This window comes from Ahaetulla prasina, chromosome 7, assembly GCF_028640845.1.
Source record: "Ahaetulla prasina isolate Xishuangbanna chromosome 7, ASM2864084v1, whole genome shotgun sequence".
NCBI classification, from domain to species: domain Eukaryota; kingdom Metazoa; phylum Chordata; class Lepidosauria; order Squamata; family Colubridae; genus Ahaetulla; species Ahaetulla prasina.
In genome coordinates this window covers 27,549,585-27,564,311 of record NC_080545.1, presented here as the reverse complement: position 1 = coordinate 27,564,311, position 14,727 = coordinate 27,549,585, and the positions used below count along the sequence as shown (strand labels likewise).

Sequence of the window (14,727 nt, the reverse complement as noted above, 5' to 3'; positions counted from 1 at the left end):
CAAAATATTAGGGTATTCTTACTTCCTAACTAAAATGCTCCTTCAGCAGGTTTCTTTTGCCAGCATCTCTATTTTTTTATGATTTTTTCAACTAACATACCATATATTGTTGCTTTGAGCATGTTCAGTCTTGTGCTAAGCCAAGCTAAAAAATCCAATTTATTTATTTATTTTAAACATTTTTTCGTTAGATATCTTGGGTTTATCCTACTTTGTTTTTTGGTACCCCCATTAATTCTCACTGGCTGTTTTGCTAAATTACAGTTAGCTTTTATTACTTACATTAACTCTTCTAGAAAGGAATAATAATATTTAATGAATTAATTCTGTAATAGACTACATAGCCACCAAATCTAGTTGGTAATAAATTATTCTAAAACTATCATGCACTGTGTAGAGTGATCCATTTTGTACATATCCGCATATGTTCTCTTTTAAATTCAAATTGTGAAAAGTGATTACTTGCTAATTAATACACAGAAGAGCTTTCAGGCAATGATATTCTTACAGAATTTATTTAAAAAAACAAAAACAAAACAAAAATATTTTATGAAAAGGGTTTTTTTTGAAGCCTAATTTTAGCACAGGGGCAATAGGGGAAGTTCAGGAACTTTCAGCACTGGTCCAATCAACTCTACCAGATGCTGCATTAGTATTGGACAAAGGCTCCATTAATTGAAAACCTGATCAAGCCATACTATTATAAAGCAAAGTAGGAAGGGCACAGATTAATTGTGTATGACCACAGCCAAAGGTTTCCTTTTATAAGCTAGAACTACAAACAAGATAAACAAGCACTGAAAAACTATATAAATACCAGATTTTCTCTGCCTTCGTCCAAGCAGGTCTGTTATAGTCTTTTGGAATTTTTTAGCTTCTTCTTCATTAGCAAAATTAAGACCCACCTGACATGTCTGAAAAACAATAATGTTCATGATCAACCTAAGACAGGAATAAAAATATGCAGCTCTTCAGTCGCTGTTATGAAATTACATAAACAAAAAACCCACTGAACAAAGTAGACTTCAGACCCACACCTTTCCCCGTTATTGATTTAATCTGGAATTAGGAATACTTTATTCTTATATCTTTCTGTTATAACTAAAAATAAGATTAAACATAAATTACGTTTTCAAGTAAAAATCAAACAGTTCTATCTGAACATTAAAATATTTGAAAATAATCAATAGAAATATAGACATCATGTAAAATTACTTAATATTTGATAGGTTACTTTAACAGATTAGATTTAACATAATCACTTTTCCAAATTAACTCCTGAAAATACTTACGTCTCCAGCAAAGGTATGAAAATATGCTCTAGGACTATTATATACAAAGTTATTATATAATTCTTGTTCCCACAATTGTTTTCCATCCTGCAAGAGTGATGAGGGGACAGAAGGAGAAGGGAAGAAGATACAAACATTGAGACAATAAATTATGCATGATTTATATCTCACCTTCCGACATTCTAAGTTTTTATATTCTTTCTGATGACTGCTTCAGATTAAAATTCTATGCTTAAAACATAGAAACTATCTTAACTTCTTGGTAACTTGTACTTTTGTAGCATAAATCTAAAAATGTGCTACATTCTCATGTAATTTGTATTGTATCAAGAGCCTATTAAAACAAATATTGGCAAAATTCAAAGGTAGGATATGTACCAGTGTAAACAGACCAGATTTTTCCCCTGAAGTTGTAAAAGCAAAAACTAAGCTATTTATACTTTCAGCAAGAAAATAATATCTGCAATAGAATATGAAAAACAAAGGGCTTGCTTCCTGCGTAGCACTCTATCCATATTGCTTTAGCAATTAATATTTAATTATATGCAACTGCCTATGACTCAACATTTTCATAAAATATGAACAATAGAAATATAAACTAAATATGGCAAAAACAATTTTTACCTTGATATCATATATTCTGATAAAATAGGATCTTTGTGGATTGTCTTTTACAAGGCAAGCTACACCACAGCATTTCTTTGACCACATAGCACTGCGCTCTGCTGCATATATCTGGACGACCACAGAGCACATTGTCTAAAATAAAATTTTCAAAAATATTATGTTAAAATTTAGGTATCATCTTTCCACTGTCTTCTCCATTAGACACAAATAAAATCTTGCAGAATTCATCTGATGAAAACAGTATTTCCAGGCAGATAATGGTGCACTGTTTCTTTGAACATACAACAAAATGCCACAGCACTCAAAATAGTAAAATAATGTATTTGAAAAACACTAACATGAAGATACATCAACACCTCCCAACTTTATCACAATTGTATTGATTGTTCCAAAAGTTATCTGGGTACAGTGGATATCATCTTATTATCAGTTAGTTTATGCACTTTATCAAAGTTGGGCAATTCAGAGTAGATGACAGAAGACAGTCCATTTTGTACATTAATGTATTAACATATACACCTAACATTACCTTTGGCTAGGGATGTAGATAAAAGCCTATTCGCTACTAAAATTAAACAATACAGAGTAAAAAATTAAAGTATTTTAAACCCAATCCTGTTGACTTTTTAAAAAACACTGTACAAAATTTGTTGTAGAATGGTCTGTGCATGATCTTCATTTGGCTTTGGATCAGCAGCAGCTAAGCTGAACTTATATCAACAAAATCATTAAAATATTAATAAGCAATTGACATAATTCCCTGGCAGAGTCCTTTTTTAAAAAAAGGCTGCTATGAAAATTAGTATTCTTGTTTTAGATTTCTGTGTTTTTGTTAATGTTATATAACCACAGAAAGGCTAGGCAGGATATAAATGTTTAAAACAAAGCTTGATAGGCAAATAAAACCAATCTTTTAGGCCATAATGGAAGATTAATTTAGTAGGACTACAGTACACAATATGGTGTAACCAGTCTTTATTTTGATGTTCTGCATCTGCAACTGGCAGATTTTATATGCAACAAAACTAAATGAGTGGGGACATCCTATAATGAAAAAGTTGACTGGTCTACTTTTTATCCATAAAAAGAAGCATTTTCTGTTTTAAAAATTTGAAGTGTGCAAATTATAACCTTGGTGTCCAAAATAGAACAAGTAGATTTTCTAGTTCAAAATTTTTGCATATTACACAATGTTTCCTTTTGAAGATATTCTTCTAGATCGTTTTTCCCACAAAGAAAATCTCTTCCTTTAATATTTGAAGGGACAAAGTCATAGCCTTTCAATATAAACTGCTAGCCAGAAAAAAGGAAGCTCATTTGTGGTATTTCACTCAAAACCACACTATTGCAGGATATTTCAAACTTTCAGTCTTAACCACAGAGGTCAAATACTATTTTAGTATTAAAGTCTACACAGTGATGCCTCTTTTGACTTTAGAACAGGAAATAATTTCAAGATGATTTGGCTAAAAGCGTAGAGTGAAAAGCTAGTTTAAGAATATTTCCTGGAAAAAAGCACTTCTCCAAATTACTATTCATGGTTTTTTCCCCCCTAAAAAAATCTTTAAACTCCCCTTTTTTTGAATTCTATAGTATAGTCATGTGTCAGCATATTGGAAAGAAGCCCTATACTGAAACCATTTTTAAATACTGGTACATATACACACCCTCATCTTTTTGATCTTCACAAACCTGTAAAGCAAAGCAAAGCAAAGCAAAGCTGAAGTAAGATCATAAGCAGTCATGATTTCACTTAGCGATTGCTTCATTTAATAGCCGAGTTGCCAATCCCAAATGTGGTTGTTAAATGAAGATATCTGTGTGTATTTGTCAACTGTCTGACTAATGGACACAAAAAAAGTAAACATTCTCTGACGTTGCATGCAAAAACCTTTGGCATTCCATTCTACCCTCCACCTTCCCCCTTCAGTTCAACGGCAAGTTGAATAGCAATAGAATAGAATAGAATAGAATAGAATAGAATAGAATAGAATAGAATTTTATTGGCCAAGTGTGATTGGACACACAAGGAATTTGTCTTGGTGCATATGTTCTCAGTGTACATAAAAGAAAAGATACGTTCATCAAGGTACAACATTTACAACACAATTGATGATCAATATATCAATATAAATCATAAGGATTGCCAGCAACAAGTTATAGTCATACAGTCATAAGTGGAAAGAGATTGGTGATGGGAACTATGAAACGATTACCGTATATACTCGAATATAAGCCGATCCGAGTATAAGCCGAGGTCCCCAATTTTACCCCAAAAACTGGGGTAAACTGGGGACTCGAGTATAAGCCGACAGTGTGGGAAATGAGGCACCCACTGCTGGGGAAACCCTCCTCCCTCAGCTGAGAAGGCTGGCCCCCGCCCGCCCTCACTGCACCGGCAGGGCTTCCCGCCCCGTCCGCAAAATGTGAAAAAGAAAAGAAAAACTCGAGTATAAGCCGTATATACTCGAGTATAAGCCGAGGGCTTAAAAAAACAAAACTCGAGTATAAGCCGTATATACTCGAATATAAGCCGAGACGTTCAGCACAAAACGTGCTGAAAAATTGGCTTATACTATATATACGATTAATAGTAGTGCAGATTCAGTAAATAGTCTGACAGTGTTGAGGGAATTATTTGTTTAGCAGTGATGGCCTTCGGAAAAAACTGTTCTTGTGTCTAGTTGTTCTAGTGTGCAGTGCTCTATAGCGTCGTTTTGAGGGTAGGAGTTGAAACAGTTTATGTCCAGGATGCGAGGGATCTGCAAATATTTTCACGGCCCTCTTCTTGATTCATGCAGTATACAGGTCCTCAATGGAAGGCAAGTTGGTAGCAATTATTTTTTCTGCAGTTCCAATCTGAAAGGAGTCAAGCAATCCAATACAACAAAACAATATTTGTTGATGTAGCTTTTTTTTCTAAACCTTATAGATGCCCTGTGAAGCAAGAAGCAATCCCTTGCTTATGATCAGCACGGTATCCTCAAGATAGATTAGGAATCAATTCCCAAATACTATGATTAACCTTTCATGAATTAGGAATTTTGAACTTATGATCCAACATATCTGGAAGTACTCCTGGATGTTACTCAAGTAAAGTGTTCTAAAAAAAATAAAGCCTCACTTGGGTCGAGTCTGATTTGTTGTGACTTAATAGCTTTCTTGACAATAATGGCAGATTTGCCAATGCCTTATTTTATTGTTTTGTTTTGTGGTTCACAATCTAGCCTACAACTGTAGTACAACTGTAGTATTTCCTAATGGCCTCCCACCTAAGTGCTAACCAGATCTGACATTTCTCAGCTTTCTGAGATCAGTGCTAAGACTTAACTAAGTATAGTTTTCTACATAAAGGCAAATTAATCAGTCTCTCTGAAAAAGAATACGTGGGCACAACTTTCATATTTCGCCTGGCAAAATCCAAAATTGGAGGCAAGGAGAACGTATTCTATTTCAGTTCTGTATTTCTTTAAAATGAGCAAGTATTTAAAAATTACAGGTACTAATCAAATCATAATGCAAACATATCTTTCTTGTTATGTCAACTAATTTATAATTAGACATAATTCAGTAGGTAATTGCTGTTCTCAATTTTATTCTGATTCACTGTTTATAAAATCACTAATCATCTTTGGTATAATGCCTAATTTGGAATAAAATTTCATAAACTGGATAGTAACCCACTTTTTTATTATAGTAAATTTATTACAGGTGCAAAAATATTTGGGGTTTGTCTTAACAAGACAGGCTAAAATAGTTATCCTTTATTACAAAGAATTCTGAAATGATTATGCAGAATGGGAAATGAAGTGGCAAATGAAATCAGTGTAAGTTAGGATGACAGAGAACAAGGAAATCTGGCAATTTGTTTTATTATCTGGCTTACTTTTATTTCTATCCTTTCAGGGGAAAACCTTTGGAGAAAATGGAGAACTGCAGAGGATCCTAAAAAAACTGAATATTCAATGTCAATATTCAATGTTTAGCCATAGGCAGAAAGCATGATGGTCATTCTTGAGTATTATGTCCATCAGGATTTTGATGGCAGAAGTGCACTTTTTAGTGGCCTTCAAAACCACTGACCGTGATATTGTTCAGGTCTCTTGCAAGAGTTGAGTCTATAAAATTGAGCAGGTTGTTCCAAATGGTAGTGGTAAGTAGTCAAGCCCTAGGATGCATTACTGCCAGTACTCACCAGTGCCAGAGAGCTGGGCCCTAGCTTATATAGAACTACTAGGAGAAGTCATCTAAAAAAAGTGAGGAATCATCAATATATTAATGACATTAAATAATATATTTCCATCCCCGATTGAGCCAAAGATGATGTGAAAATCTGGTCCAAAGTTTGTTGAAGACTGAATGAGAAAAACAACCTCAAATTAAATAGTACCAAGATGGAGCTGCTATTATATCCAAACAACATGGGCTATGTCTACGACATTGCTCCTGATAAATTGTCTGGATCAGGGGTGTCAAACTCATGGCCCCATGGACCGGATCCGTCATGTGCTGGCCCCACCCCGCCTGGTTTAGCGAAGGGGAGGGAAAGTCCCGATACATCACATAACTCTGCTGTGACAACGCAAGTTTGATATCCCTGGTCTGAATGGTATTATCCTTCCTGAAGAAGCTGGTCAATGATTTCAGGATCTTTTTGGATTCACAGTTCCTGCTTCAGCAGCAGGTGGAATCCATATGTGGGATTCTGCTGCAGCTACTGAAGGTATTGCCAGGAAGTAATAGCACAGAAACGCAGCAGAAAACAAGTAAGCTCAGACAGCACCAAAGATGCTTCAATTAAACAAATTCTGAGGTGAGCAAGAGAGGACTTTGGATTACAATCTGAGATTCTTTTTAACTTTGTGCAACTTTTGTGGAAGTATAAAGAAGCCTTTACAGTGTGAGCTCTACCACCTGCAGAGTATAACCATACTCTTCCTGGCTTCTCTGAGCTGTTATATAATGGTTGATTTGAGAGGTAGCCAACACTTTGAGAAAAGATATTGCAAACCTTGAGAGGGGTAATGGAGTACCTTCTCTTGAAAAATGCGCTTCAGCAGCAGGTGGAATCCACAGCTGGGATTCTACTGCAGCTACTGAAGGTATTGCCAGGAAACAATAGCCCAGAAACACAACAAATAGACCAACTGGATTTGAGGAATCACTGTACTGAATGATACATGTAATAGTGAAAAGTATGCCCAGTGTTAATAGCGGATATGGTCTTGCCAGTTTGATTTAAATGAAAGTATTAAACTTATCATCTCCACCATAATAGCATTTTGTGAATGAGCATGCCTTAAAATAGCAATTTTGTAGCTGTGCCAATAAGTTCCTCAAAATTCCAAATATGCCTAAAATTATATTTCAAATCCCCACCCAGATTGACCACTATTGTGTTAAGGTCTGTAAGGTTTATGTTTTCCCTCAGACACCCAGAAACATCCTTAATATGTTATACATTAAACTATAACTTGACAAGTCAGGAATAAAAGAGGTCCCAAGAAGAGATGGCATATTTCAGTGTTCCAAAAATAGTTCCCAATAACTTCCCTTTTGTATCATAGAACTCAGCGCAAACGTTTCTCCAGATTTCAGGTTCTCTCAGTCTCTGGTCTAATTCTAATTCTATACAATTAATAACAGAAAGGTGATAAATGTATTTACAATATTCTTTTTGAAAATAAAAAAAACAAACCATTCAGTTTGGTCATCCCTAACCTGGCAATTTTTTCAGTGTGCACTATGTTAGAGAAAAACAAATAGCAGCTACTTTGATAATCAAAGAAATCCCGCACAGTAAATTACTCTTAAAAGAAAAATGTACAGGAGCTGCAAACCCTTAATTAATAAGTAACACAAGCATGTAAAAGATTAAAAAGAAAACAGAACAGTCTTTAAAACATTGAGGTCACATGGAGAACGTATTCTCTCTTTTTTTAAACAAAAGTGCTCTGTGGAAACATAATGAAATACAAAAAATGTTTCTATTTATATAAAATCTGAAGTATTAAGAACAAAACGCAAATGTTCTATAGAAACCCAACCTCGAACTATTTAATTTTATTGATAATGGAAGTATTACATACCGTGTTTCCTCAAAAATAAGACCCTATCTTATATTTTTTTGAACCCTGAAATAAGCGCTTGGCCTTATTGCCATGCACTCAAAAGCCCGATTGGGCTTATTATTAGGGGATGTCTTATTTTGGGGGAAACAGCATTATCGTAGGTCAATTGTTATGGTTAAATGACTAGTGGAGCACTGAGACAATACTCTCAAAAAGAAACTGCCTTGCCTTTTCTTATAAAACAAGTAAATGTTATTGCAAATAGTGCTAAATTATCAATCCCAGTCTTGTTTCTATCTGCATCTAATATGCTTGAATGTAAGGCTCATGCAAATGGAGCAAAACATGAAAAAATATCATTATGGCTTGCATATTTAATAAAGAAATACCTTTTATTACTAATGCATTTAAGACACTATCTTAAATACTATATTTATTTAATTCATATGCTGCCTGCCTTACTGATCAAATTCTGGACTGTTTACAGTAGCATAAAAGAATATAAAAGCATTAAAATTAACAATTAAATAAAGAGCACAAGAGCATGAATGGTACAGGAATGGACTTTTGTTTCTTACTTCACCAATCACCTCCAGAGGTGAGATGGTTCCTCACATAACCTAGTCCTAACTTCCATGCCCTAAAGGGCTTTAAAAGTGATAACCAATACACTGAATTGGTCCCAGAAGCAAACCAGCAACTAATGAAGCTTATGTAACAGCGATGTTACAGGGACAACCCACTCCAGAATTTTCCAGGCCAGTGCATTCTGTACCAATTGTATCTTCTGAATACTCTTCAAGTGTAGTTCTGTGCAAAGGTGGGCTGCTGCCGGTTGTAACACGTGACCCACGGGTGGCCGCTCCCCCGGCGCTATTCCGTCCTATATCACCGTGTTTTTGAAGCCTTGCGAATTCACATTTTTGGTACTAGGCGAACTGGTTGTTACAACTGGCAGCAGCCCGTCACTGGTTCCATGTAGAGTACATTGCAATAACCCAATTATTATCCTATTACCTTGTCTAGACAATAGATGTTCCTTCACAAAATTCAGACTATTTGACAATTACATTAAGAGTGATAGGAAGTGATAGGAATTACATTAAGAGTGATAGGAAGTACAACAAAAAGAATAGTCATGGACTTAAGTATCTGGAAAATGTATAAAATTCCGAGGCAACAATGCAAAACATAATGCTGCCAGTTAAGCATATAAACCATACTCTAAACTAGGAATGTATAGTGGGCCACAATTAAAAATAACCAGTATTAGGCACGTTAGTATCTCAAACACATTTACTGCAGAGAGCTTTGCAGTCAACTGCAATAAAAGATAACATTTTCTCCCAGATTGAAAAAATAAATTGTGACACCTTTCAACAGATATTAACTCTCAGCATGTCAGAGCTTGTGAACACGGATCTATCTCTGAAATGGCCAAAGAACACTTATATCCTATCCAACTGACAATACATTTTCATGATATTAAGCAGCAACAAATGGTGTAGAGTAAAACTATTTTAAAGAAAATGAAAGAATGTGGTCCATCCAATAGAATGACTTTGGATTTCTTAAACCTAAGTTGAGGGAAAGAACTAATTGAAATCAAGTTAAAAAAGTTAAAAATATTTTTTTAAAAAAGCAGTAAGGTACATAAAAAAACCCTGATCTATTGGAGCAGAACCCACATTTCTGCTGCTAAGCAATGCAGTCGTAAAGATGTTCTATGACCATGCTGCTTAGCAACCACAGTTCTGCAAGCCTACAGTTACTGTTGTTAAGCAAAGACCTCATGTGATTGTGACATCTAACTTCCTGACTGACTTTTCTTATGGGAAGCTGGCAAGGAAGGTCCCAAATTGTGATCATATGACCATGGGATGCTGCAATGGCAGGAACTTCAGGCTGGTTGCCAAGCACCTGGACAACAGTAATGTGACTCTGAGGCACACTACAACTTCAAGGATTGGTCATAAATACCACTGGTTCAGCACTGTTACAAGTTTTAATATTTGCTAAGCAAGTGATCATTACACAAGAATTACCTGTATTGAGCTCAATAAGGGAACTATTATTATTGAATAAGAGGCTAAATGCCTTTACTTTATCCATACAGAATTTGTTACAATTCAAGAAGACTAAGGATTATTGTTGATTTAGAAAAGGTGAGACTATCTGTCTCTCCAAAATTGCCTACTCTTAAACAGTGATTCTTTAGATTCTCTAAGTAAAGTCTTTTCCATCATGTATTCTTTTAAACTGATGCCAGAGACTGAACCTAACATTTTTGCATGCTGAAGATATTGTCTATAGTTATGGTTCACATCCTCTATATCACATTGATTTTCACTGGCATTATAAGTCTTGGCCGAGCAGTTACAATTCCAGAAATGAAAGTGGCTGGTTATTTTATGCTGGCATTTGCATCTAGAAAACAGTACAGCACAAAACACTAATATGCAGTATATACACACACATACACGTATCTGAAGGACCACTTATTCCATGCAAGAACCATGTTGTCCAGTAAGTCTAGCCAGAAAGAGGTGGTTAGAATACAACTTCCAAAAGAGATCAGGAGAACAAGGATGTTCTATGCAGTACAACAATCTGCTTCCTGAAATCTGAATGGTATCCTCCCCAGATAACTTCCTGAGAGCCCTGAAGTCAAAAATCTTTCACACAGCTTTTATTGTCTAATTAGAAGGTAACATTAAGGAGCACAGAGTTTTAGTATAGGTAGAAAAGTTGTGTATGCTACTATTTATGGTTTTATAATGCTGTTAACTATCATACTATTAATGTATCGGTGATACAAATACTTTTAATATATTACTATACAAGTGCATACAGATATGTAATTATGCATTAATCATTAATTAAAGAACAAACCCATATACAATTTGTTTTTAATAATTGTAAGTTTTACATTAAATTATACAATTATTTTAAAAAAGCTTTAAGGTTTTCAGCAATTTTGTATATGAGGAAGAAAATCATATAATCCAATGTGCAATGTATTTTCAAATATTTCAAGTGTCATCATGTAGTATATGAAATATTTTCTCCAAGTCTAGAATATATCTTTAATTTTATTAATAAATAGTATTTTATTTCCCATACTGTAGTATGTCATTGTACCCAAATTGTTTCTCTTTAAATCTAGTTGTCTGCTGCTGACTGCACATTTTTTCCATTTTTATGTATTATTTTGATTACATTTGCATATAAAACAATTCTGTAGATAAAAGCATATTTGTTCTTTAAGAACACTTATAGATGGGTCATTTTCTTGTTTTCAAGGGAATTCAACTTGCACTAAATTAGTGAAAGTCCAGGCAGCTCAGTCCTAGAAATGGCTAGGAATGGCTCTCCACATAAAGGAGATCTTTTCAGAAACTTGGACTTTGTTGGAAATAAAATTAGTACTTCCTGAGGGCAAAGCCTATGAACTTTTCCACTTAGGAACAGCTCTTTGCTAAAGAGAGAATATAACATTCTAAAAAAGATTTTTAAAATCTGTGAAGTGTATTAAACTTTGGCAAAGACATTTTTAGGGCTATTGTTTTCCCCTCTGAAAAAATGTGGATTGCTAGTAATATTACAGTACAGTATTAATATTTAGCCACCTGGCCTACAGTATTTAACATAAATTTAGCATGGAAATTAACATAAATGTATACTCTCCCCACTGTAAGTCGGCATTCCCAGCTCATGTTCATTAGACAGTTTTCAGAAACTACTTTATCTCTGCAAATTCCCATTAACAGCTGAAAAAGACATAATATATTTAGAGTGCAAACTTGGCTTTAATGAAACATGAATTACAGATGACCTATGACTGAATGACAGATTAGATCTGTGAATCTTCTTTACCCATTTAACCTCATCAGAAACAAAAAACTGGATTTTCCATCCAGACTACTATACTATTATAATCCTTATAGATTTACAGTGGGCAAAGGCATTTGCAAATCTGTAGTCAATGTCTTGATAATATAGTTTAAATTTGCCCTTTCTGTCATAATGGGGGGGAAAAACTTTAGTAAAACCAATTTCTGCCAATAAACAAAAACCCTTAAAGAAAACAGGATGTCCATGATGCTTTACTCATGATTGTTTTTAATGATTCAGAAGAGGAAAAGTTTGACTGCAAATCCATCTGAGATACAGAATATTTATGTAGTGATATGTTTAAATGTCTGTCAGCTCAGAAACCAGAAAAGGCTAATTTTAAATGCAGAATATTTCAATATAAAATAGCACGATATAGATTGTATACTAAAACTTGCTGAGCCAAACATAGCAGCATAAAGTCTCCAAAAATCTATGTGAGGAACTATTAGCTAATAGCTGTATCTAAGACTACCAAAATTTCAGGGATTATTATAGCTGCCCCCCCCCCCTATATTTTCACGGGAAATTTTGTATATGCTCTGCAAATCTATTGCTAAGATTCAGAAACAGAATTCAGACCACTATTCATTTTCCTGAAAGTTCAGGAACTATACAGGTATAAATGTATTCCAGCTTTCTGTGACTAGCTGAACTTTTCCACACAGAAAAAAATATTGCAACATCTCCATTGCTGACACACACGTATTGCAAACCACCGAGCACTTCCGGTATACTCTGAAATAATAATACCTGTTGGAAAAAGGAAGTGGAAGAGCAAATAACCTCTTAACATAGCAAAAGGTGAACAGCTCCCCAGCATCTGCCTTGAAATAAGCCACAAAGGGCGAAGGATTTGTTGGAGCTCCCCTAACCCAGGTTTATTTTTTTTTCCAGCAAAGCGGGAGCGGATCCAATGGGCCCGACTCTAGCCTTCCCTTCCTGTTGCTTGGATCCACTGCCTTCACCTGTACCTAGGATTTATCCCACTCTCACGAGCTCAAAAAACACAAAAAGAGACCGCTGAAGTCTTCTTCCCCTTGGAGAGGAAAGGCGTGCATCCTTTTTTTTTTTTTTGGCTCGCGCACCCCCCACCACCTTGTCCCTTTTCCAGTATAAATTTAGCCAAAGGGGTTGATTTTCCACCCCCGCCCCAACAATACAGAGCCGCGGGGAGGAAAGGAAGCAGGCAGCTGTTCCGTGGGAACAGACCCAGCCAGGGACCTTCTGGTCTTCTCCAAATTCGAAGTAAGCCAACGACGACCCCGCGCCGGAAAGGAAAAAGAGAGTTGGGGAGGGGGAGGCGGAAAAACTGGCAGCGCTCTTGCATCATCACGCCTCCCACTCGGAGCAGCCCGCTTCTCCCTCCAGCAGATGGAAGTCACCCCCTCCGGCCCCCGAAACCCGCTTCCCTTCCCTGAGAGGTCAAGGCAGCTTCCCGCCAGGGACGCGCGGGAGGCAAACCCTCCGCAGGCGCCCCCGCAGGACTGGCCGGGCCTCCCCCCCCACCGCTCTTCCACCCCCGAGGCAGTCAGGCCCAGCCAGCAGGGCGAAGCCTCCTTTCCGTCCGCCACTCACCACGCATTTCTTGCCGAGGAAGCCGAAGAGGCTCTCGTTCTCCTGCGGGGTGAGCAGCATGGAGCCCACGTTGGAGACCCTCCGCGGCGGCGGGGGCTGCTGCTGCTGCTGCTGCTGGTTGTTGTTCATGGCGGCCGCCGCCGGCGCCCGGCCGGGACTGCCAACCCCTCCGCCGGCTCCGCAGCTGGCTCTAGCCCGTCTGGGGGTCAGGCCCCGCGTCTCCTGGAGGGTGGCGGCGCAGCAGCCTGCCTCCCCGCGCTATTGCAGCAACATCGGGGCGGCGACCTGAGGGGGCGCCGCGTCGGACCGAGGAGCAACTCCTGAGGGGCTTCCTGCGAGCGAGCGGAGCGGCCGGGAAGTCCCGCTCCTCGCCCTCTGCGCGCCTTCCGCCGCTCTCCCGACAGGCACTAAACTTCCAACTTCTCCCCGGCGCCGGCCGTGCAATCCAACATGGCAGGGAGCGGAGGCGCGGGCGAGACCAAACGCCGCGGAGGGAGAGGGGAGGACGCGGGGTCGAGACGCCGCAGGCTGCCCAGCCCGCGTCGCCGCTTCTCGGCCCGGCGCCCCTCGGCTTAGACTCTTCGCCGCCGGTCCGGAGAAGCGTAGGCGGGGCGGCCCGCGGCTCAGCTTCAGCGCGAGTCCCAGCGGCGAGCTCGGGAGTCGTGCTTCCTGGGGCCTCCCGCGTTAAATACCGGCCGAGCCAGGCCGGGCTGCTTCCCCGGCCTTGTCATCCAGGAAGTCTGGAAATTGGCGGTGGCGGGAGGCGGGAGGAAGCGAGCGGAGATGCCGCGGGCTCGCAGGAGGGGACGCGCCCCGCGATTCCTGCAGTTCTTCCAATGCAGAACCGCGGGGCTTGTGCGCTCTTGTCACCTGCCTGCCCCTGGGCTGAAAAGCTGCCGACAATCCCGCAGACGTAATTGCTACCTCCAGACACAAGAGGGAAAAGCGTTGCTGTTAAAAAAATAATAATCCGTCTTTTTCCCTTAATTTAATTTGTACAAAAGTGTTCGCCTACACTTATGTGTGGCTACGGATAATGGGTGTTGCGCTTTGCTCACTCCGATGCTTGGTAATGTCTGGTTCACGGCTCGAGGTCCTAAATCAGGGGTTTCCAACCTTGGCAACTTTAAGCCTGGAGGACCTCAACTCCCAGAATTCCCCAGCCAGCTTTGCCAGATTCTGGGAGTTGAAGTCCTCCAGGCTTAAAGTTGCCAAGGTTGGAGACCCCTGCCCTAAATCATGCTTAACTAGGTTAAAGGGCCTTT

General features: G+C 38.4%; 1 protein-coding gene across 1 annotated transcript in view; it reads right to left on the bottom strand.

Moving 5' to 3' along the window:
- WASL (WASP like actin nucleation promoting factor) overlaps nucleotides 1-14,349 on the bottom strand; it is a 28,384-nt gene extending 14,035 nt beyond the window's left edge. Inside the window, exons 1-4 of the mRNA XM_058190172.1 lie at nucleotides 13,463-14,349; nucleotides 1,917-2,051; nucleotides 1,293-1,379; nucleotides 818-914 (exon numbers count right to left, since the gene is read on the bottom strand). Of these exons, the coding sequence (XP_058046155.1) occupies nucleotides 818-914; nucleotides 1,293-1,379; nucleotides 1,917-2,051; nucleotides 13,463-13,591 (448 nt within the window). The 5' untranslated portion in view covers nucleotides 13,592-14,349. The remainder of the gene's footprint in view (nucleotides 1-817; nucleotides 915-1,292; nucleotides 1,380-1,916; nucleotides 2,052-13,462) is intronic.
- Nucleotides 14,350-14,727: the final 378 nt, after the last annotated feature.